Genomic DNA, 25212 nt, shown 5'->3' on the forward strand with positions numbered 1-25212 from the left:
ATATTACATTTTGGAGAGAGAGAGAGAGAGACTTCGAAAATAACAGGAGAAGGTGCTTCTTGAAGACCAGAAGCTGGTTTCACATCAATCATTGGGAAATCACGATTGATGCATGTTCATCTTCATTCTTCTCTTTATATCAAGCTACCATGTTCATGGTGTTATGTTAAATTTATTCATGCATTAGTAGCGATGTTATCCTTGTGTTACTTGTTTTAAATATTGATTGGAGCTATTATTGAGAAATACTCTTCGAATCTCGATCTATGATAATCACCAGTTAGATGCTAAACTCTATACATAGATATAGATTTAACATTCACTTGAGTATTGAGTCTTAATGCTACTGTGTTGTTTAATAGGCTGAGAGATTGTCGATTCAACAATACAGTTGAACTCTCGTCAGGAGTTTAGACATAAACAATGTCAACGAGCGATAATGATGATATTGATAAATGTTTAGATTGTGTATAATTGATTGGTAAATTACATATTCTATCGGTAGATGAAATTCAATCTTGGAAAGCTCTCATCTCTCTGATAATTTATTTATCATTCATCTGTTTTATATTTTGTAGCTTTAAACCATCAAACATCTTGCAAACTTATGCTTAAAATCATAGTAACTATTGAACGACATTGATATCGCACCAGTCCCCGTGGATATGACAAAACATATACTTACCTATGATAGCTACTGCACCATCACATACCAAGTGGATATGTCTCCTTTCACTACTCTAGCGATAAAACCCCGACTAAGATCCACAAATGCTTTAGAAATAGAACGCCATGTGTACAATTCTCCATGATATATGGACTACATGATTTTATCTAGCTGATAATAACTGAACCTACAACTTGTCAGTATTGTCAAGAAGCTCTCAAACATGTTTACCCAACATGGAAACATTAACTATTCTAGCTCATCTGATGTCAAGACCACCTTTAGTGGAAGGTTAAATTATGGTATCCTATTTAACCTAGTGACTAGATTTTGTGAAGAAGATATGTACATCATTATTAGCTTGATTTCGATGAATACAAAAGGATATCTTAAGAAGAAAGGTCAAAGAAGAAAAGGATTGAATCAAGTATCAAGTTTGTGTCAAGATTTAGATTTCAATAATATTGGATCATAAACAAATGTGCAATGTTCAATTTAATGGTTATAGACCTTAAATGCTCAAAGGAAAAGTTTAAAAATCATTTTATGCATGATTTTCAAAATGGAAAAAGTGGCATTTTTATCTGTGAAATTTTCTAAGTCCACATCGAGGTAATCGATTAACCCTCTTTGGTATAATCGATTAACCCGCCTTCTGTTTGAAGAAATATTGTTTTTCAAAGAATCTAATCAATTAACCCCTAATAAAAAGACCAAGTTAGTCAACCAACCTTTCCAAATTTCACTTATTTTTGAACGTTGAAGCAAGGCTAATCGATTTCCCCTCTAATCATCTTCACACCTTTCCAAATTAACCATGTTTCTTTTTGAAAAATTACTTACCCATTGCATTGTTGTTTCACCTCTAATCATCTTCACACCTTTTCATCATCATGTAAATTATTCATAAGCTTTTTCCAACAATTATTTTAGAAAATCAAGAAGTGCACGGTTCATTATAAATAGAAGGAATTTTCAAATTCAAAATCACCTTATTCATGAACATTTTTACTATTTTTCAAGTGTCAGTATCATTTTAACAAAAAACAATTTCTTGCATAATTTCCATTTTAATGTGAAAAAATTTAGAGAAACACTTGAGCACTTAAATGTCTATGTCATCTTGATTTGTTCATTGAAGGAGAAGATTGAATTTTCCTATATCAGAAAAGCAACAAAAACTCAAAGTTGACCAAAGTTGTTGCAAAGTCTGTCTACAACATTGTTTATACAAATTATTGTATATTTCACCAAGTATGTGGTGATTCTTTATTTGTAAGAAAGTGTTGTACTTATTATAGGTTGTTGCAAATAGGAAAGTTTTTTCTTTTGGAAAAGTCCTTTGAATTTGGGTGGTTCAAAGTCCATCATAGTTGTTGGTATTTGGAATTTAAGGAAGTGGTGTGCTTCTTTGTTGTTGTTAGAAGACTGTAGGAGAAGCTTTGGTGTGATACTTGTACAAAGATCTAACAATAGTGAAAATATCTCACAGGGTGTGAGGGGACTAGATGTACACTCGATTTATAAGGGGAACTAGTATAATTTTTTGTGTTCATTTACTTTACTGCACTTTACATTGTTGTTTCTTATTTATTTATACATCTGTTCAAAAGTACAAAAAACTACAAGAAACAAGAACAATGCTTAAAATTTCTAAAAACAGAATTAAACCTAATTCACCCCCTCTTAGGTTGTACTCAATACTTACATTTGGCATCAGAGCAGGTTATAAGTAACTTGCTCCGAAGACCCAGAAGATGGTTTCCATAAATTTGGTTTTTAAAGGTGGTGGTAGTAACAACAAACCTCCTTTGTTATGTGGTGAATATTATAATTTTTGGAAGATTCGTATGCAATCACATCTTTAAGCACAATGAGAATAAGTGTGGTATGTTGTTGAGAATGGTCCTTACGTTCCTAAATGGTAATCAATGATGTAGAACAAGAAAAAGTAAAAAGTTTTTGAAATAAAGATGATAATAAAAAAAATTCTCTACGACAAGAAACACTACTACAAATAATATATTTCATGACAAATCTTTCACCTCAACCCATCAATAACTGAAGTATATATCCTTGCAGCGCCATCATTTATTTTTAATTGTTTTAAATATATACAACCTATACCCTCAGTTATTACAAAAACCGAGGGAATATAACTACGAGAGAGCTCGTTTCGAATGCCAATTATGCATTTTATGTTTTGTTTTTATTTTTAACTGGTTTAGGGTCACATGTCGCCTTTCCCTTTTCCCTTTTTATTTATTATTTATCTGTATTACCATCGGTTATATTGGCCAACCAAGGGGTAATGTATTTTGCATCAACATTTTCAAATAAATTTTTATTTTTTTATATTAATTATTAATTATTAATTAATATATTACCTCCATTTGTCTAAAAATCGACGTGATAGTTATTTTAAATGAATTCCTAGAATATGATGCTATAAGAGACTTTTCTATTTTTTGCCTGAAAGTCGAAGTGGTTGTTCTTTTGCATGAATACTTCAGAGAACTAGACTCTAACTTTTCATTTACCTATCAACAAACACTCTAACTTCATCGTCATTCTCTTTGAAGAAACCCTAGAAGATTTTCATAAAAACTCTTCCAATTTTAACTCGAACATCACCACTTTTAAAAATTCGTTGGAGATTCGTCCTTACGTTTGAGGCACGTAACGTCACGTTTGAGGTGTTGTATTACCACTAAAATGTTTCAAAGTCAACTCTTCCATATATGTTTCATCATAACTTGTTGTGTATGTTACTAGTTATCATGATTCTGGTTGTGGTTTAGTTGTTGTGTTTCTTCTCTATGAGTATGACATTTAAACTTATTATTTTTGTTTAAGCAAACTTGTGAATGGAAATGTTGTCGTCATGTATATTGAAATAAAAGTATACATCATGGACAAGATGAGTAGTTTAACAGTCAGTAAAAACTAGAGGTTGTCCACCACCTTAATGTAAGATGTTTTATTTCAATGGTTGAATGCTTGGGAGAAGTGTTGTGTGATGCTACTTTGATGTTCATATTGGTGTCTCTGTTATATGTTTCTATCACTTTACTTGTTCCTTTTTTTGGTCTCTCTCTACTACATATTTCTATTTAATATGATTCTGTGGTATCTCTGTACTGCATATTTATTCTAGTTAGGATGAAGTGTTGTGTGATGTTGTTTTGATGTTCATGTTGGTGTCTCTGTTATATTTTGCTATTTTTCTTAATTTACACGGACATGGGTGATTCCACATGTACCTCTCATATAACATTTCTTGCAACCTCTGTTAATACAAAAAGTAAAAGAAAAACAGAGGTGCCACAATGTGTACTAAGTTTAAAAAAAGCCCATGAAAATGGTGTTTGCTCCCCGATTTATTTTGATTTGAGAAATAGAAAGTCTTATGGTGAAAGTGATGATGATTTTAAGGGTTACATGGAATTAAAATGTAGAAGAAAAGTGAGTATTTTGATAGATAATTGGCACGAGGTTGATAGTGATTTGAAAGATAGCACATGGACCGATATTACAGTATTTATTATGAATTTTTTTATTTGTTTTACGAGTATATATGACCATTTATTTATTTTGGTTTAAGACTAATATCAACAATGTTATGTAAATGCAGGAAGTGTTTATTGTTCCAGAGAATAGTGTATTGGGAAAAAATGGCTTGCATATGCTGGTGAGCGTTGGAGGGGCTTTAAAACACAACTCACAGATGAATATATATTAAACATCCAAAATATAACATAGTTCCTCCATATGTGAAGTATTCATTTATTGATAATAAAGTTTGGGTTAATTTTGTAAAGTCTCACGCCTCTTCTGAATTCTTGGCTAAGAGCCAAAACGGAAAGAAGAATAAAGCTATATATATATATATATATATATATATATATATATATATATATATATATATATATATATATATATATATATATATATATATATATATGCATGTAGATTTTCTCATGGAAGATATGATAAACTTGAACATAAAATGATTAATAAAAAAATAAAATAAAGGGAAATAGAGTTGGTAGATCCTTCTAGAAGCCTTGATTGCATTCCATCTCCACCATCACTCCATGAGAAATGGAAGAGGGTACGTCAAAGACTAGATGGCTCATTCACATCAGAGGCTACACGCGAAGTGACTGAAAAGATGGTAAGGGGATAATTTTTTCAACATTAATTATTTTACTTAATTAAATTTTAGTTAATTAAATGTGTTGTAGGATGTACTGGTTGAACAAGGCAAAACTGGTAGCTTCGTTCCACAAGATCGTCATGACATCTTGGTAGAACCAATTGGAACCAAGGAGCATGTTAGGCATCGACTTGAAGTTACATTTTAGACCATCGCAATCAATTAAAAAATAAAATCGTAGGATAGAAATTGAAGAAATAGTTTTTGAAAAGAAAAGGGAGGTATTATGACAAGAGTGAGAGAAGTGGAATCAAGAGGAGTAGGAGGAACGAGAGAGGATATTGTAGGAGGAGCGACATATGATGTTGTAGGAGGTGCGGGAAGAGGGAGAGAGGTTGGCTAAGGTTGATAGAGAGAAGTTTACCCATTATTTGATTGAGGTATAAATATAATTTAAAATATTTGTGTTGTATGTTATTGTTATTATTTATGTATTTTAATTTTAGTATTGTATTTTGGTTATTTTTATGATGCCGAAATTGAAATCAATGGGTGTACTCAACCACCTATTTCTAGATCAGTTGGACATGCCTGAGAAAGTAGTTGAGAAAGTTGTTATGATTGGTTCAAGCACGAAAGATAGTTGTTTTTCCTTGCATCACAATATTGAGACCACACCATCTCAACTAGATAACACCCAGAGACTATCAAAGATGATAGACGAGATTCCAAATATCTACGAGTTTAAGTTAAAGCATGAATCAAAACAAGAATATATGCTTCATAAGAGTTGTCTTGTGGAATTTTTGAAGGCAAATGATTGGCTGGACATAAGTGTAATACAATTGTGGTGCTCATAAGTATAATTTTTAAGGTGATTTCAATTTATATTCATTATTCTCATTCTTTAACATAAAGTTTTAACATTTGCATTAAATTTTAATTAGGATCCTGCATGAGATGTGTGTTGAAAGGAAATTGAAAAAGTATTGTTTCATAGATCCATTAAACATTCAATTTTAAGGTAATGCAACAAAAACTATCAAGATGCACATACAAAATAATTTGGTTAAGAAGAATAAAGAATGTTACATGACATTGTTTATCCATAAGTAAGTACATATATTAATTTGTGTTTTCATTTATAAATTATTTTTATACATATTATTAATAATTATAAGTATTTAAGTAGGGACCATTGGAAACTAATTATTTTATATCAGAAGCAAAATACTGTAGTTATGTTATGCTCGTTAAACTATCATCTTGATAAAGATATGCAAAAGGTTTTGAGCGGGTAAGTGATATTATTTATAATACTCAAACTTTACCTTTATTTTTGAATAATTTTTACGTTTAATTTTTACCGACATGTAGAGCTATGAAGGAATACAATTTTGTGAAACATAGTATACTTGGTAAAAAGTCAAAGTTCATAGAACCACATGCAAGTATTGCTTGTGCGTTTTAACTTTTTTTTTATAAAAAAAATCGGTAATGTATTACTTGTGTTTTCTTTGTATTAATTAGTAACTATGTGAAAATCATATGTAGTCGTGAAAATAACCCAAGAATCTTGAATGTTATGTTATGATATATATATATATATATATATATATATATATATATATATATATATATATATATATATATATATATATATATATATATATATATATATATATATATATGGAGTAAGGTATTAATTTTATCCATATACATGTAATTTATGTATATATATTAAATTAATATTATTGTTGTTAGTTTAGCATAATTTAAATTTTGTTCAAATTATAAGGGTTTATCGACGAAAAAACATTCTCACAACAAGATATAGATGACACCCGATCACGACAGGCCGATGCCTTCCTATCTTATCATGAATCTCATAAACACTAGTTTTTCTTGGTTGTTGTAAGCATTGCATATAGATTTTGTCATTGCAGGTGCAAATGTATAGGTTCAAATATGTATAAGTGTTCTTGGTAGAGATTTTGTGTTGCTCGAATGGCATTATAATTATTGTAAGCATTGTACATTTAATTTTGTAAGCAATGTAAATTTGGTATTTTGTGTTATGGTATGTATAAAATACAAATGATCTCATTCTGTCACATAATTTGTAGGTTTTGTGTAAAAAAAATGACACATGTCAGTCAAAATGAGATTTAAAGCAAACAATAATTGGAAAAAAATAGGTTATACCCCTCGGTTATTAAAAAAAATCAACGTATATACTAACCATTTCCCCTCGGTTATTAACAAAAATCGAGAGGTATATGATGCACACTACATAGTTTTAAAAATGAAAATATTGTTGTTACGAATCGAACCAATGACATTTTCAATTATCCCCTCGGTTATTCAAAAACCGAGGGGTAAGGTGACAAATTTTCATGCCGCCCTTCGTTACCTCGCTTCTCTAATCGAGATAAAACTCCCTTCGTGTCCGAGGTAAAATGGGTATATTTGTAGTAGTGAAAGCAGAAAACTTTCTTCAAGCAACCCTAAGCATGAATGAATTCTTTTGTGTCTCTCAATGAAAAACAACGGAGGAAATATGGGACACTTTATAAGTCATACATGAAGGCGCGATAGAGGTAAAAATATCTAAACTAAACACTTTATCACAAGAATATGAAATGTTTAGAATGCAGCCCCATGAATCTATTCATGATTTGCAAAATAGATTTAGTCATTTAACAAATCATTTGATGGATCTCGATAATACTTTTACAAATAATGAAATAAATCTAAAAGTGCTTAGATCTTTGACAAAATCTTGGCAACCAAAGGTAACAACTATTTCAGAAATGAAAAGTCATTCAAAATTGTTTGATGCAACATTGTTCGATAAGCTTCAAGAGCACGAGATTTGAAACTAGAAGCCATGAAGATGAAAGAAAGAATTTAAAAAGTCATGCCTTAAAAACTAGAGTAAAAAATCACGATAGAAGTCAGGAGGAGGAGTCCACTAGTGATGAATATGATTCTTTAGTCAAGAAGTTTGAAAAGTTTTTAAGAAAAGAAAGGAAAAATGAGATCATTCAAAAAGAAGCACCAATAAGAAATGTTACATGCTTTGAATATGGAGAAAGAGGACATGTAAAGTGAATACCATACACTTCAAAAGAAAAATAAATTCAAGAGCAAGAAGGAAAAAAGGCCAAAGAAAACATATGTAGCATGAGATGCCAATTAAATAAGTCCATCTCTAGATGAAGATCATACAAGCAAGACATTGATGACATCACATCATTCAAGGGGATGAAGAACATGAGGTTACTGATTCTGAAGTTGATGATAAACCTTCATATGATGAATTACAAAGTTCTTTTAATGAATTACATGGTGAATTTCCAAAACTTTCTAAAAAATTCAAAACAAAAGAAAACTATTTTAAATCTAGAAAATAAAGCTAATATCACAAAAGTGGAGTTAAACTTAATAAAAATCCAACATGCAATTGTTCATCTTTTGAGTAAAAAAACACGGAATTAAATCAAGTTATTACCAAATATGAAAAAGGGAAAATTTATTTGGATAATGTGTTAAATAGTCAAATATTTTCAAATAATAAATATGAACTTAACTTTTCTAATTTTGATAAACCTAGTACAAGTCAAACTATATTTGTAAAGGCTACTAACAAATTCAGTACTAAGGAATCAAAGAAAGAACACGATATAATTCATCATAAAAGGTCTTATGATAGAAATAAATTTTTTGTCAATAAAAGGAATCATGATTTTAGACCTAGTTGTTTCTATTGTAATGCAAAAAGTCATACTTCTAATGCTTGCTACATAAGAAATTACGGTATTCCTTATGATGAGTATATATGGGCGAGGAAGGGATCTAACCCAAGAGGACCCAAACAAAATTGGGTACCTAAAGACTATTAATTGTTTTGTAGGTACTTGAAGATCATATGCTAGTATTGTCAAATCAAGATTGATCTTTCAAGAAACAAGACCAAATAATATGGTAGTTCTAAAAGTTTCACTAAATGAAATATATTTTGAAGAAGCATCAACTTTGACTTCATATGAGAGTATTGTGAAGAAAATAAGCATTTTTATATCGTTATATCATTTCCCTTATATTATTATACTCCTTTAGATTTTAATTTTTTCTTTTTGATAATGTCAAAAAGGGGGAGAAGAGAGATGATTGTTTTTGTTGTTTTCCAGGATATCAAAGACATTATAACTTAAACTACAAAAGATAGGGGGAGATATGCAAGATAGGAGAAGATATATAAGATATGGGTGAATCCAAGAGTTAAACAAAAAAGGGGGAGATTATGAAAAAGATATGTTCATCCTTCTTTGCTTGATTTTGATGAAGACAAAAGACTATCTTAAGAAGAAAGATGAGAGAAGAAAAAGATTGAATCAAGTATCAAGTTTATGTCAAGATTTGGATTTCAATAATATCGTATCATAAACCAAGGTACAATGTTCAATTCAATGGTTATAGAACTTAAATGATCAATGGAAAAGTTTAAAACTCATTTAATGCAAGATTTTCAAAATAGGAAAAAGGGCATTTTTATATGTGAAAATTTTCTAAGTCCACACTAAGGTAATCGATTAACCCTCCTTGGTGTAATCCATTAACATGCCTTATGTTTGAAGAAATCTTGATTTCTCAAAGAGGCTAATCGATTAAACCCTAGTAAGGAGGCCAAGTTAATTGATTAACCTTTCCAAATTTCACTTATTTTTGAACATTAAAGCAAGGCTTGTTGATTACCCCTCTAGTGCTAATCTACTAATGTTTCTTTTTGAAAAATTACTGAACCATTGCATCGATGTTTCATTTCACCTCTAATCATCCCTAAACCTTTTTATAATCATGGAAATTGTTTATAAGCTTTTTTCAACAATTGTTTCTGAAAATCAAGAGGTGTATGGTTCATTATAAATAAAATCCAGAGGTTTATGGTTCATTATAAATAGAAGAACTTTTAAATTTCAAAAGCACTTTCTTCATGAACATTTTTACTGTTTTTCAAGTGTTTGTATCATTTTAACAGAAAACTTTTTCATGCATAATTTTCATTTTAATGTGAAAAATATTATAGAAACACTTGAGCACTTAAACGTCCAAGGCATCATGATTTATTCATTGAAAGAGATATTTAATTTTTATATATAAGAAAAATAACAAAAACTTAAAGTTGATCAAAGTTGTTTCAAAGTCTGTCTACAATATTTTTCATACAAATTGTTGTATATTTCACAAAGTGTGGTGATTATTTATCTGTAAGAAAGTTTTGTACTTATTACTGGTTGTAGCAAATAGGAAAGGTTATTTTTCTATTTGTTGGAAAAGTCCTTTGAATCGGGATAATTCAAAATCCATCATAGTTGTTGGTGTTTGGAATTCAAGGAAGTGATGTGCTTCTTTGTTGTTGTTTGAAGATTGTAGAAGTAGTCTTGGTGTGGGGCTTCTACATAGATCTAGCAATTGAAAAAATCTCTCACTAGTTGTGAGGGTATTAGATGTACCCTTGGTTGATAAGGGGAACTAATATAATTCCTTGTGTTCATTTACTTTACTGCACTTTACTTTTATGTTTCTTATCCATTTGTTCATAATTCCAGAAAATTACAAGAAACGAGAAAAGTTCTTAAAATCTCTAAAAATATCATTAAACCTAATTCCCTCCCTCTTAGATTGTACTCAATTGTTACAGGTTCGCCTTCCTAAACAGATTGTCTTATACAATTATACTACAAATGTATTCTATAAGCCCTAATTAACATAAATAGGCATATAACTAAGCATAGACTTAGCTAGAATCACCATCCTTAACCTAATAAGAAGCCTATCTTTTCATCCAAGTAGACGAGAATTAATTTTTATCGATGATAAAGGAGAAATTCGTATTTGTGACCCTACCAAAAAACAAAGGAAATCCAATATATTTACGAATATTAAAGGTATGTTGAAAGTTAACCAGACCTTTAAATTTTATTACCTTTGTCCGAGATAAAACCTCAAAGGGAAGAAATTTAGATTTATGGACATTAATCTTCGTACCAAAGGATTTACAAAAAGGTTGAAGCACCGCTTTAACGAGTCTAACCTGAGAAATTTTTGCTTTTGTAAAGAGTAGACAATTATATGCAAAGAAGAGATGAGAAATAGTCGGCCCATAGTTCAACATGCGTATGGAGAGTCAGTTATTATATTATATTTTTTCATGAATAGTTCGACATGCGTATGGGGAGTCGGTTATTATATTATATTTTTTCATGAATAAGAAGGGTCAATTTTTCTATACCATAAATGAATAAGTAAGGATACACATGGTCACGTTATTATATTATATTTTTTCATGAATAAGAAGAGTCAATTTTTCTATACCATAAATGAATAAGTAAGGATACACATGGTCACCTTATCGCAAACCTTGAATAGGAGCAACATTATCAAGCTTCTCATTATTCCACTTAAGAGAAAAGAATGAGATGGTGATGCAACTCATAATCAGATCAATTGTTAACGCTGTAAATTCAAATTCTACTAGATTTAGTATTGTTAGACTTAATGTATGGAAGTAAACTATAGGTGATCACTATTTTTATAAATTCTTTTCAGATTTTATCTTTAAATAATGTAAGATTTGAATTTTTTCAATACACCTTTTTATATTTAACATTATTGTATTTGTTTGATATATGAATATAGATGGTGGGTGATCGATCAACGGTTTAAATCATCTCTATAAAAATCAACGATAAGATAAAATATGTTACTTTTTATAAATTTATTTAAATTTTATCTTTAAGCAACCTATATTTTCTTCAATATAATAAAAATTTATTATTTATATGTACGTTAGAAACTTTTTTATATATAAAATATAATTATTGAATATGAGTTGCATTTAAGTAATAATAAAAAATGATTTTAAAAATATAATATTTTAGTCTTGAACAAGATTATGGTAGAATCGAATTCAGGTCATGACCATCAAAAAACATTAATACACTTCCATCAGGCCAATACATAAACATCTTACATATATTTAATAAACAATCTATATAATAAATATTTAATGTATTTTTAATATTTGAGACCCCCAAATTTTTGAGGCCCTGTACGGTGGCACACCTCGCACGCCCATAAGGCCTGTCCGCCCTGTTCATTATGAATAAGCATATAGTAATGGACATAAATGGTTAATTGAGGCATTTTTTTAGTGATTTCATATATATATATATATATATATATATATATATATATATATATATATATATATATATATATATATATATATATATATATATATATATTAATTAATTAATTAATTAATCAGATTAGATCGTAATTAAATAAAAAAATTATTTTGTTTTATTTTGTATTTGTTAAATTGTGACTAACTATAAATGTCTCTCATAATATAAATAAGAGTATCTTTGTATAAACTAGTTGAAATTTCTAATGAATTTTGATTTTTAAACTATTCTAACATTTTAATTTCAAATGAATTTTCGTTTTTTTTAATTTATTTGTTTAGATATATTAATAGTAAATTCTTTTAAGCTAATTGTTAATTTTTGATGAGATTAATTAATTATGATTTACAAAGTTTAGTAATTTAGAGTCTGAGTGTTTGAACTAGCGACCCTCAATTCAATTTAGCAAAACAAAATGAACCAGCAAGATAGCCAACCACACCACATTAAGTTTTGTGATGGATAGTGATTTAACTGCTCAATTAATTTTTTTAGTGTAAGAAACACATTATTTTTACTATCTTTTTTATTTATGAAATTTATTTTTCACTCTTTCTTTTATTTTTAATATTCGTTTAAAATATATGTTAAAGAGTTTTTGAGTAATTCAAATTTTCTCATCGGTCAATATGGAGAGTAACTGGTTACATGTGTTAAAATAAGTTAAATGTGTTAAAATAAATTAAATAAGCTGAAGAGAAAATACTTTTGGAGTTATTGCAACCGATTACGCATACGTAGTAACCGGTTACCGCTGTTTGTTATCTTTTGGTTTTAGCAATTGTAGTCGATTATAGATTTTGTGTAACCGGTTAGAGATTCGAGAATTTTGTTTTTCTCTTATTTGACTTATGTAACTAGAGTCTCAATCATATTGTAATGTTGTATAAATGTCTTGGAGGCATCCTCATCAATGTTAATGAAATATCCTCACCCTTAATCAATTTCTCTCTCGCAATTCCTCTTTTCCTTTCACACTCTAATTTCTCCATTATTCACTAATCTTATGGTTTTAAGTTCTAACATTTGGCATCTAAGAGTCTGATTCTAATCCCCAAACACCTAGTGTGCAACATGAATTCTGAATCCAATGAAAGAATCCCTGCAAACCTATCCATCATTGAAGCGAGGAATTACGACAAATGGTGCAAAACAAATAAAAGTGTTGTTTGACTATCAAGATGTTCTTGAAGTGATCAAGAATGAGGTGAGTCACCTTGTCGAAGATTCAACGGATGCACAATGAGCAACGCATGAGAAAGATAAGAAGAAAGATTTCAAGGCAATGTTTCTGATTCATCAATGTTGGATGGTGACAACTTTGAGAAAGTTGGTGAATGCGAATCGTCAAAGCAAACATGGGAAATCTTAGAGAAGGCATACACATGGGCTGACAAGGCGAAGGTGGTGAGATTACAAACTCACAAACTTCAACAACTTGAATTGATTCAAATGGAGGTAAATGATACAATCAAAGATTTCACAACAAGAATCACTCAATTAGTGATTCAAGTGAAGGCATGTGGAGAAACATTCATGGGGCAGTATGTTGTCGCAAAAATCTTACGTTCTTTAATGCCAAGATTTGACAATGTTGTTGTAGCGATTGAGGAATCAAAGGATTTTGTGACAATGAGCAAAGAGAAGTTGCAAAGATCTCTTGAGGCTCATGAGAAAATGATGGAGGGGAGAAATAATAATAAGGCAAAGACAGTGATCTCATGGCAAGCTCAGTTCAACGAGAAGGACAAGAGATTGAAAGGAAAATGGCACATGAAGAGTAAAGGGAATTTTCAAAAAATTTATGGAAGAAAGTCCCAAAGTTCCAAAAATTCGACTTTTCAAAGGGGTGAGAGAAGCTGCAAAAAAAATGATGGTCAAGACAACTTTAGAGGTGAAAAAAGAGGTTTGATAAAAGTAAGAAGCAGTGCTTTAAGTGTCAAAGATTCAGTCATTTTGCAAGAGAGTGCAATGCAAACAAGAAGGAACCTCAAGAAGATAAAGCCAAGATTGCAAGACAAGAGTTTGATGAGGAGAATATACTCTTGGTCATGATCAGAGAAGGAAAATGTAGTAGCAGTAGACTGCAGGACAACAGTAGCAACAATTATGGGAATGCTGCCAAAAATAGGTTGTAATAGGTTACATGAAAGTTGTAATTGATTACATGCAGAAGAAAATGTTATGGTAACTGTGAGAGAAGGAATCCAGTGCAGGGAATAATGGTATTTGGATTCCGGGTATTCTACTCATATGATATGGAGAAATGAATGGTTTGTTAAAATCAATCGTGCCATGAAGAACAACGTGTCATTCGAAGATGACACCACTCTAGCAGCCAATGGGATCGATGATGTTTTGATTACGAGAAGGGATGGTGGATATTCCTTGACCAAAAATATATTGTACATTCCAGGAATCAAATGTAACCTTCTAAGTATTGGCCAATTGCTTGAGAAGGATTACAAGATTCATATGGAAAACAAGTGGTTGTGCATTATGGATGCAAACGGGGTTTTGGTCCTTAAAGCTCTTATGACTACCAATAAAACTTTCAAGGTATAACTAAAGGATATGAAGCATATATGTCTTGCTACAACGACAAGCCGAGAAGAGTGGATATGCCATTATCATCTTTGACATCTCAGTTTTTGAGATCTCAAAGACTTGCAAATGAACAAAATGGTAACGGGGTTGTCATTGATCAATATAACGGCTAAAATTTGTGAAGAATGTGTGCAAGCAAAGCAACATAAGGGTAAATTCAACAAAGATGAAAGTTGTAGAACCAAGAATCACCTTGAGTTGGTGTATTCAAATGTGTGTGGACCGATGCAAGTAGATTCCATTGGTGGCAATAAATATTTTGTCACATTAATCAACGATCATAGTAGAAACTTATGGACATAACTAATCAAGAGAAATGATGATGTATTTGAAGTGTTTAAGAAGTTTAAGTCCATGGTTGAGAGGCAAAGTAGTCACAAGCTCAAAGTGCTCAAAATGAATGATGGAGGCGAATATGTCTCAAAAGACTTTGAGAGGTTTTGTGATCAACAAGGGATTACACATGAGGTTATACCACCTTATACACCACAAAAAATGGTATTGTCAAAAGGAAGAATCAATCGATCATGAATATGGTAAGAAGCATGTTAAAGAGGAAATAATTGCTGAAAAAGTTATGGAAAGAAACGGCATCCATAACTACCTATTTGTTGAATAGGTGTCGAAAAAAGAAGATTGAGAAGGTAACACCGGAGGAAGCATGGTCGGGTTTCAAACCTAATATGAACCATTTGAGAGTTTTTTGTTTCGTAGCGTATCGACATGTTCTTGGGTAGCTTAGAAAGAAGTTGGGTGATAAGGGAGAAATAATAATACTTGTAGGGTATCACTCTACCAGTGGTTACAAGTTATTTGATGCAGTAAACACGAGGGTTGTGATAAGTCAAGACGTCATTTTTCGACGAGATGAAGCCACTGCAGCAACCTATAATCAGTTACAGCATTGAAAATTCAAATTCTGCAGATACTAGAGGTGTAGAAACGCCCGTTGTCGAAGCCTGAATTGAAGAGAATGTGAGAAGATAAACAAGGCAAAGAAGTTTGCCTCAAGGAATCCAAGATTGCGAGCTATTCCGAGACAACAAAGTCAATGATGATGGTAATTTTGTCCATTTTGCACTCATGGGCGAATCCAAATCCGTTAAAATAGAAGAGACTTTAAGTGATCCAAAATGGATTTCTGCTATGAAAGAGGAGCTGAAATCTATTGAGTAGAACAATACTTGGGAGTTGGTTGATCTATCGAATGGGAAGAAACTAATTGGTGTGAGATGGGTGCTCAAAGTGAAAGCAAATCCCAAGGGTGAAATGATCAAGCATAAGACTCGATTAGTTGCAAAGGGATTCTTGCAAAGATAAGACATATACTTTAAAGAGGTATTCACACGGATAGCTAAAGTTGAAACCATTAGGCTAATTGTTGGTATTGTGAATAATAATAATTGGCCCATCTACCAAATGAGCGTCAAATCTGCGTTTTTGAACGGACCGTAGGAGGTGTATGTAGAACAACCCTCTGGTTTTGTTGTGAGAAACCAAGAGCTAAAGTTCTACAAGTTGAAGAAAATGTTATATGATTTGAAGCAAGATCCAAGAGCTTGGAACAAAAGAATAGATGGTTTCCAAAAGGAGGTTGGCTTCAAGAAATGTGTATCCGAGCGTGGCGTGTATATGAAGATGGATACAAGTGAATGAGTGATTATCCTTTGTATATATGTAGACGACTTATTGATAATGGGCAGTAGCGAAAAATGAATTTTTAAGTTCAAGAGTGAACTTATGAAAGAATTTGAGATGTCTGACTTTAGCCTCATGACATACTTCTTTGGCATTGAGTTCCACAAGTCCAAAAGAGGAATGCTCATGCACCAATGAAGGAATGCACTTGAGATATTGTAAAATTTTGAAAGGGGGCATTGTAATGCTGCCATTACTCCGGCTGAGCCGAGGCTACAATTTTCAAAGAGTGAGGATGAGCAAGATGTTGATCCAACTCAGTATAGTAAGCTGATTGGATCCTTGCGCTATTTGTGCAATACTCGACCGAACTTTGTGATTAGTGACAATATTGTAAGTAGATTCATGGAGAGACCAAAGGTGTCTCACTTTGAAGCAGTCAAGAGGATCCTAAGATATGTCAAAGGGTCTATTGGTTGCAAAATTCTCTTTTCCGCAACGGATATAGGCATAAAATGCAATTTTCTAAGTTTTACCAATTCCAATTGGTGCATAAATAAATATGATCGAAAGTCTACAACTACATACATCTTTATGTTATATGGAACACCAATCTCATGGTGTTCGAAGAAGGAACATGTAGTTTTACTCCTATCTTGTGAGTTAGAGTATATTGTCGTTTCATTATGTGTGTGTCAAGACATGTGGCTTATGAATCTATTGAAGGAGCTGGGCAACAATGAGGATGAGGTTGTTACACTCCTGGTTGATAATATTTTCGTGATTAATCTTGCTAAGAACCCAATTGCACATGAGAGGAGTAAGCATATTGAGATGAGTTTTCAGTACTCGAGGGAACTTGTTAGTGAAGGAAGGTTAAGATTGAGATATTGTAGAAATGAAGCCCAAGTGACTGATTTGTTGACTAAGGGATTCACAAATGATGTGTTCAAGACGTTGAAGATGAACATGAGCATGAAAGACTTGTAACACTTGAATTAAGGTGGTGTGTTAAGAGTTTTTGAGTAATTCAAGTGCCGTAACAATTTAACACAAGGGTGTAATCGATTACAGGTGTCAAAATAAGTCAAATAAGTTGAAGAAAAAATGCTTCTGGAGTTGTTGCAACCGGTTACGCACACCCAGCAACCGGTTACCACTATTTATTATTTTCTAGTTTTAGCAATTGTAACCGGTTACGGGTTTTGTGTAACTAGTTACATGTCCGAGAATTTTATTTTTCTGTTATTTGACTTATGTAACCCGAACCTCAATGATATTGTAATGTTGTATAAATACTTTAGAGACATCTTCGTCAATGTTAACGAAATATTCTCATCCTCGATAAACTTGTCACTTTCAATTTCTCTTTCCCTTTCGTATTCTATTTTCTCCATTATTCATTAATCTTGCGGTTCTAAATTCTAACTATCAAATTCAATTTATTTTTTATGAATCTTCCTCAGATACCTTATCCAAGCAATTAAATTTAAAGTTTTTTTTTAGTTATTTACTTGTCAAAATTTAATAGTTTCTACTGCACCATAATAACGCACCTTGTAGATCATGATACAAGTCCATAGCTATATAGGTAAAAAGAAATCTTAGACACTACTAGCCTTTAATTATTCCAAGCACTTTGGTTTCAAAATAAAAAATATTCATGTCAATGTCAAAATGTCAAAATCCCTTTTATTTTAGATGAAAAAATAACAGTTAATTAACAAATGCACTAATATATAATATTATATATATAGCCATTAATTTTTTCAAGCAAACACATTCTTTCTTCTATACCCTTCTGAATCCTAAAGAATTATGGCACGACGAGAGGTTTCGGTACTTTTCTTTTTGGCATTGTTGTGCAAGGCGATTGCTATAAGATCACAACCAAGCACAATTGATGCAAGTTTTTGCTTGAGTTGGAGATTGGCAGTGGAGACAAACAATGAACTTCCATGGAGAACAGTTCCTAATAAATGTTCACAATATGTTGAAGACTACTTGATCCATGGACAGTATGAAAGGGACTTGGAGTTGATAATGGAACAAGCTTTGGATTATGTCAATGGTATATCCATTGTTGGTGATGGCAAGGATGCTTGGATTTTAGATGTTGATGACACTTGCATCTCCAACATCTATTATTACAAAAGCAAGAATTATGGGTATGTGTTTTATCATAATCATTATTTAATTATGTGTGTTTGATTATTAATGTCATTAGTACCTATATTATTGAATTTTTATAAGAAGAAAAGGAATTTATGTTGGGTGATATGGATGGAAGTTTCTCGAATGAAATAATAATGAAAGTAGGAAATAATAATTAGTATATTTATCTCTTATACGAGTGGTCTTGCAATCCAATTTGTTGTTTGATACAAAAAATAGTTGTCTTTTCTCAGAGATGTAGGGGTGAGTACGTTTTTGTTTTTATGGTGGAGTTAGTTAGGTGATGTGATATTGTTTATGCTTTAAATGCGATGTTATTTATATTGTATAATATGTTTGAACGAAGTAATTGAATATTCTAAAAAAATTAGAATTTTACAGTAAAAAAAGTTTCAATTAAATTAACGGGATTGTACTTTTGTCATCATTTATAATTTTTGTTTGTTCGAATAAAGTATAAAATTTTATATTCATAAATTTTGTGGGGGTTATATTTTATAAAATTTTAAACTTTTGGAATAAAACCTAGATATAAAATGAAAGTAATCCAAAGTGATAATTTTGACATTTGAAAAACTAAAACGGATTGATTTCAAAACATGACAAACAAGGATCAATTAACCAAAAAAAATAGAGACTAATTTACAAATTTATAAGGGATTGATTTTTTTAAAACATATATGAACCAATTTACATAATTTTATAGAATTATAAGGAGTGATTTGAGATTGATATGGCTTAAATAAAAAATTAATTACAAGTTCTTAATTTTTATGTGATATGTCAAATTAGCTACATTTAACTTATAGAAAGTACTTTTTATAAAGTCTTGTCATTTTCAACACTCTTTACACTTATTATACAAACAATACAACATAAATATAAATAATTTAAACGTCTTCTAAGATTACATTACCTTAACAAGTTCTATTATCCAAACACTCCCTTAATATTTGGGGTTGTGATATGACGTCAATTTTTTTCTTCTGATTACCGATTTGTTGTTGTGAAAGGAGAATTAAAAACTCTATTGAAGAAGAAAGAACAATCTCAATATATTGATTGAATGAAAAAGTTATACAAAATCTACAAAGTGATGAGTGTAAGTCACTATTTATATCAGTTACAATTGGTTAGAAGTGAACAATCAACTTCTAACAGCCTAGTTGAAAGTAGTTAAGCTAAAAACAATTAGTTACTAATGATAGTTTCAACTATATTTGAGTTAACTTGACTAGAAAATTATCTCAATTCTCTTTTCTATCTCTTTACATTCAATATCCCCTCTCAAGCTTGAATATATGTCAATCATTCCAAGCTTGTTTTGTAGATTAATAAAGGAACCTATGTGTAAGAATTTTGTCATAATCTCAGCTACTTGTTCCTTTGTTGCGACTGGAAGCAAATGGAGTATCCCAGCTTGAACCTTATCTTTAACCACATGACAATCAATCTATATGTACTTGGTTCTCTCATGAAAAATAGGATTTGCTGCTATACGAAGAGCCGACTTGTTATCATAATAGATCAAGATTGGAGAATTATGCTATATGTGAAAATCTTTCAGCAAATATAGAATCCATTGTCCTTTACATGTTGCTTGGGCCAAAGCTTGGTGATTTTCCACATATTGCTTCTTGCTTTTCCATCTAATCAATGATTTTCCAAGAAAAAAGAATATGCCTGTAGCTGATCTCCTCGTGCCAGGGCATGCTCCCCAACCTGAGTCAGAAAACCCTTTGAGTTTGAGATTAGTTGATGAACTAAAAACAAGACCATTTCCTGGGCTACCTTTGAGGTATATGAGTAAATGGAGTCCTGCTAGCATGTGTGCATCTGCTGGTGAGCTGAGGAACTGACTTAGTTTACTTACAACATAAGATATTTTTGGCCTTGAATGAGTCAAGTACATAAGCTTGCCCATTAATCTCCTGTATGCAGTTGGATCAGATAGACTTGTCCCAGATTCTTTATGCAACTGCAAGTAAGGTCTCATAGAAGTGTTGCAAGGTTTGGCTCTACTCAAGCTCGTGTCTTGCAAAAGGTCAAGAACATACTTTCTTTGGCATAAGGCAATTCCTTCTTTTGATCTACTTACTTCAAAACCAAGAAAATACATGATTACACCTAAATCCTTGATGCTAAATTTGTTATTCAATAGGGTCTTAATATGAGTGATTTCATCCATATCAGGCCCCCCTAAGACTAAACCATCTACATAAACAAGGATGACTGTGAGATGATCACCATTAGACTTAATGTATAGGGAATACTCAGATTTTGACTGAACATAACCTAATTGCATTAAAAATCCAGCAAGCTTAGTGTTTCACTACCTACTAGCTTGTTTGAGGCCATATAAGGACCTCTGAAGTTTTCACACCATGTCAGGTTAAGGGACATCAAGACCAGTTGGCACCTGCATATATACTTCTTCATGGAGATCACCATGAAGAAAGCTATGTTGATATCCAACTGAAATAAGGGACAATTATGAACAACTGATATGGCATGAAGATTCTGATGGTTGTCATTTTGACAATTGGACTGAAGGTGTCAAGATAGTCAAGGTCTCTAGTTTGAGTAAAACCCTTAGCTACCAAACAAGCCTTATCTCTCTCTACAAATCCATTGGAATGAAGTTTGAGTTTGAAAACCCATCTACAACCAATGGCCTTTTTGTGCTTGGGCAAGGAAACAAGTTTCAATGTGCTTGTCTTCATAAGGGCATGCAATTCAGTTTGAATTACTCTACTCCAGTTCATATCCTTGATAGCCCCCATAAGATTTTGGTTCAATCATGGAAGTCATGTTGAGAATGTATTGAGCATAAGGAATGAATAAGTTATTATAGGATTATAAAGAGGATAAAAGATACTTACTTGCAGAAGAAGTTGGAAATGCACCTGAATTAGAAACATAGGAGGATGACTAATGCGAGAATATCTCATAGGTTGAAAGGATATACCAGGTGCAATTACAAGTTGAGGAGTAATAGGTGTATGAACTGATGGATGAGAATGTGTATTGATAGAAATATCATATATGATAAGTGTGTGACTGATATGTGTATTATGATTAGTAATAGGGTTAGGGGTGTAAGTTTGAGTAATAAGTGTATCATGATTAGGAAAGTCATGAATAAAGAGAAAATCCAACGAGTCATGTGAAGATGATGTAATATGAGAAGAAGAAGTAGTAGATTATGTATGTGCATAATGTATGTAAGGGAATATGGATTCAAAGAAAATGAAATCTCTATAGAGAGAAATTTCTTTGGATTGTAAGTCAAACAAGATATGACCCTTAACACCCATTTGTAAGCCAATATATATGCACTTCTTAGATCTAGAATCAAGCTTCTTCCTATTGACTTGTAATGTTGTAGCAAAACATAGAGAGCCATAAACTTTAAGAAGCTTGATGTCAGGTAGGTGGTTATAATTTGAATAGGTGACTTGTTATGAAAGAAAGGTATAGGTAGTCTATTTATGATGTATATGGCATGATTAATAGTATAAGACCAGAAAAGTTTTGGTAAGTTGGCTTGAAATAAAAGTGCTCTAGTGATGGCAAAGACATGTTGATGTTTTCTCTCTACTATGCCATTTTGTTGGGTGTGGCAACACATGATGTGTGATGTATAATGCCTGATATCCTATAGAATTACTTGAGGAGAAATTCATTGCCATTATCAGATTTGATGCACTTGATATTTTTGCTAAACAGGGTTTTAACTAGAGACATAAAGGTTTTTAACAAGAGTGGAAATTTCAGATTTGTTCTTCATGAGAAAAATCCATGTATGTCTACTCTTATCATCTACAACTTTAAGAAAATATGTGTGGCCCTGTACGGAGGGTATAGACAAGGGGCCCCATATGTCCATATGAGTCAAATCAAATATATCAACTGACTTATGATTGTTATGCGGAAAAGACAATATCTTTTGCTTAGCATAAAAACACACATCACAAGTGGAAATACTATGCATGGTTTAGAAAAAAGGAAAAGATTTTTGTATTTCAAGCAATTTTCATGTGAAGGGAAACCGAGCCTCAAATGCCAAATATTACAATTAGTGCCATGTAAAGTAGTATTCTTATTAACAGAGTTATTATAAATGGTATGATGACAAATGAATGAATTCACAAGAGTATTATTGGAAATAGGTGGTTTGAAAGGAACTTCAACTTGAGGTTGATTGAGAATGTAGAGCCCTCCTCTTAAATCAGTTGTAGCAATCATCTTCTTGGAGTGAAATTCCTGTATGACACGAGTAGAATGATAAAAAATAAGTTGGAATTCAAGGTTTTGAGTCAATTTTGGAACTTATATGAGATTAAATGAAAATTTTGGCATGTAGAGAACATTTGTCAACCGAAAATTTGAATTAAAAAGAATGGTTCCTGCAAATTCAGTGGTAACTAGAGAACCATTGGGAAGTTTGACCATAATGGGTGGTATCTTCTTCAAACATGTAAAGAAATGGCTAGTAAAGCATACATGTCGGTAGCACCAGTGTCAAGGATAAATTATGCACATGTGACTAAGGAGGTAAAGTGCATATAATACATGAGGTGAATTTAGGTTGAGTAGTAATGCGATTAACACTACGAGAACTTGTTGAAAATGCTTGTTGAAGTAAAGATAAGAGGGATTCATGTTGATCAGGAGTAAAACTGAATGAAGACGGGGATTGTTCCTGATTCTGGTCTTCATGTGATTCAGAGATTGAGCATCAGGGTCTTGAGGATTATCATAAGATGAATTGATGGCATTATTGTGTGACCATGTTGTGATTGTCAATGAGGGGGATACCCATGCTTCTTTAAACAAGTGTCAATGGTGTAATTTTTCATACCACAATGAGTACATATCCTGCTACCTCTACTTCTGCCATTGAAAGATCGACCTCCTAAAATATTCTTTCCACGAAACATATAATTTCCTCTTCCTTAGGACTAATTATTGGAAAAAGCTAGAAAATTTTATTCATCAAGGGAAAAATAATTTGTCTTTCTTACTGAAGAAGTAATGAATACACTTTGAATATGTTGGGGAGAGGATCCATTAACATTATTTGGGATCTAACAGCTGCATATTAATCATTTAATCATTTAATTCTTTTAAGAATCTGATAACTTGATAAAATTCTTATAACTTCTAATCTCATCAATTGTTATACAAGAAATGGTACAATTACATGTAGGAATAAGTCCGAATCTAAATTTAATTGATAAAATACAGTAATGTAGAATATTCAATTGATTAGAGTCTAATTAAATATAATGCAAGGGAGTTTGTCTAAAATTGTTTATAAATAAGTTAAATAGTGGTGTATTGAAGAAGTGGCCATATTTCAAATGCTTAAGATTTTTGGTGAGTATGCAACATTAAAGTTTATACACTCTCATGATTATTAGGTCATTGTTGTTCATTGCTTTAAGAGTTAAAAAAAATCTTTGTATGCACTTAAAAGTGTAACCAACAATTAAGAATATTGGAACAATATTCTAATTAATAGATCTGAAATATATTATATAGGTGTGACCCATATGACCCAGCAGCGTTTAGGGCATGGGCAATGAGAGGATGGTGCACAGCAGTTCCTCCAATATTAAAGTTGTTTAACAAGTTGATAGATAATGAATTTAAGGTAATACTCCTTACTGGAAGAGATAAAGAGATACTTGGTCAAGTTACCATTGACAACTTGCATAATCAAGGATTCATTGGATATGAACGACTCATTATGAGGTAAGCCCCTTGAATATGTGTTAGTATTATTTAAATATTAATTCTTATATCTAATCATATCATGACTTTATTTATATAAAACTATATCATCTTTATTCTTAATTTGTTTTTATGATATATTTGACAGGACAAATATATATAAAGGACAAAGTGCAGTAACATATAAATCAAATATAAGGAAGAACTTGGAGGATGAAGGTTATAGGATATGGGGTAATGTGGGGGATCAATGGAGTGATCTCCAAGGATACTCTTTTGGAAATCGTACATTCAAACTTCCCAATCCTATGTATTTTGTTCCCTAACTTCTTAATGTATGTTTGAACCTACTTTTATTTTTAAAATATTAGTTATTTTTTATGTTAACTAGTGTCCTTTATAGAGAAAAAATGTTAAAAGTATATGTTGTTCAACTTTTTTCTAGCTTATTACATAAACAAGACAATTTATAATGCTATAATTTTTTATTTATAAACAAGACAAACTTTGTTCAAATATTTTAAAAAGTTTCAAATTAATATAAATATAATTTCTATTCTACTTTTAGTAAAAAAAATCTAAAAAATCTAATTAAATTAAGAGGTTTATTCTTTTTTACCATTAATTGAGCCAACTTTCTAAAATAAAATAAAAATATGTCTTTAGTTTTAATTCTATAACATTTATTATTAATATTATTATTATTATTGTTATTATTATTATTATTATTATTATTATTATTATTATTAAAACCAATAAGGTTCACCTTCTGATCATAAAAATCAGGTGTAAGATCAAAGAGGAAAGGAAATTAGGACTAAAATTATCTTTCCACATAGATTTTCTCGTGGAGGATATAAAAAAATGTAGGAGAGAATGATTAAAGAAAAAAGAAGACTGATAAAACAAGAGTTTTGAGATCTTTTGCTAAGCCTCGATCATATCCTATCTGAACCATCAATCCATGAGAAATA

The 25212-nt window shown here is 31.3% G+C and overlaps 2 protein-coding genes across 2 annotated transcripts; both read left to right on the top strand.

Moving 5' to 3' along the window:
- Positions 1-13381: 13381 nt before the first annotated feature.
- Positions 13382-14134, top strand: LOC127138138 (uncharacterized). The gene has a single exon (XM_051064537.1). The coding sequence runs from the start codon at positions 13382-13384 to the stop codon at positions 14132-14134; it is 753 nt and encodes a 250-aa protein (XP_050920494.1).
- A 3961-nt stretch (positions 14135-18095) lies between these two features.
- Positions 18096-24720, top strand: LOC127076512 (acid phosphatase 1). Its single transcript, XM_051018179.1, has 3 exons — positions 18096-18492; positions 24047-24259; positions 24387-24720. Exons 1-3 carry the CDS (start codon positions 18143-18145, stop codon positions 24562-24564), a joined length of 741 nt encoding a protein of 246 aa, XP_050874136.1. The 5' UTR covers positions 18096-18142; the 3' UTR covers positions 24565-24720.
- The last annotated feature ends 492 nt before the right edge of the window (positions 24721-25212 follow it).

The sequence above is a fragment of the Lathyrus oleraceus genome, chromosome 4 (genome assembly GCF_024323335.1).
Source record: "Lathyrus oleraceus cultivar Zhongwan6 chromosome 4, CAAS_Psat_ZW6_1.0, whole genome shotgun sequence".
In the NCBI taxonomy this organism is placed as follows: domain Eukaryota; kingdom Viridiplantae; phylum Streptophyta; class Magnoliopsida; order Fabales; family Fabaceae; genus Lathyrus; species Lathyrus oleraceus.

Bases quoted from the DNA above. Each gene is read 5' to 3' on its own strand.
- LOC127076512 (XM_051018179.1), top strand. From the start codon at position 18,143: ATGGCACGACGAGAGGTTTCGGTACTTTTCTTTTTGGCATTGTTGTGC. The intron at 18,493-24,046 runs GTATGTGTTTTA...TATATTATATAG, and splicing joins TACAAAAGCAAGAATTATGG to GTGTGACCCATATGACCCAG. The intron at 24,260-24,386 runs GTAAGCCCCTTG...TATATTTGACAG, and splicing joins TATGAACGACTCATTATGAG to GACAAATATATATAAAGGAC.
- LOC127138138 (XM_051064537.1), top strand. From the start codon at position 13,382: ATGTTGGATGGTGACAACTTTGAGAAAGTTGGTGAATGCGAATCGTCA.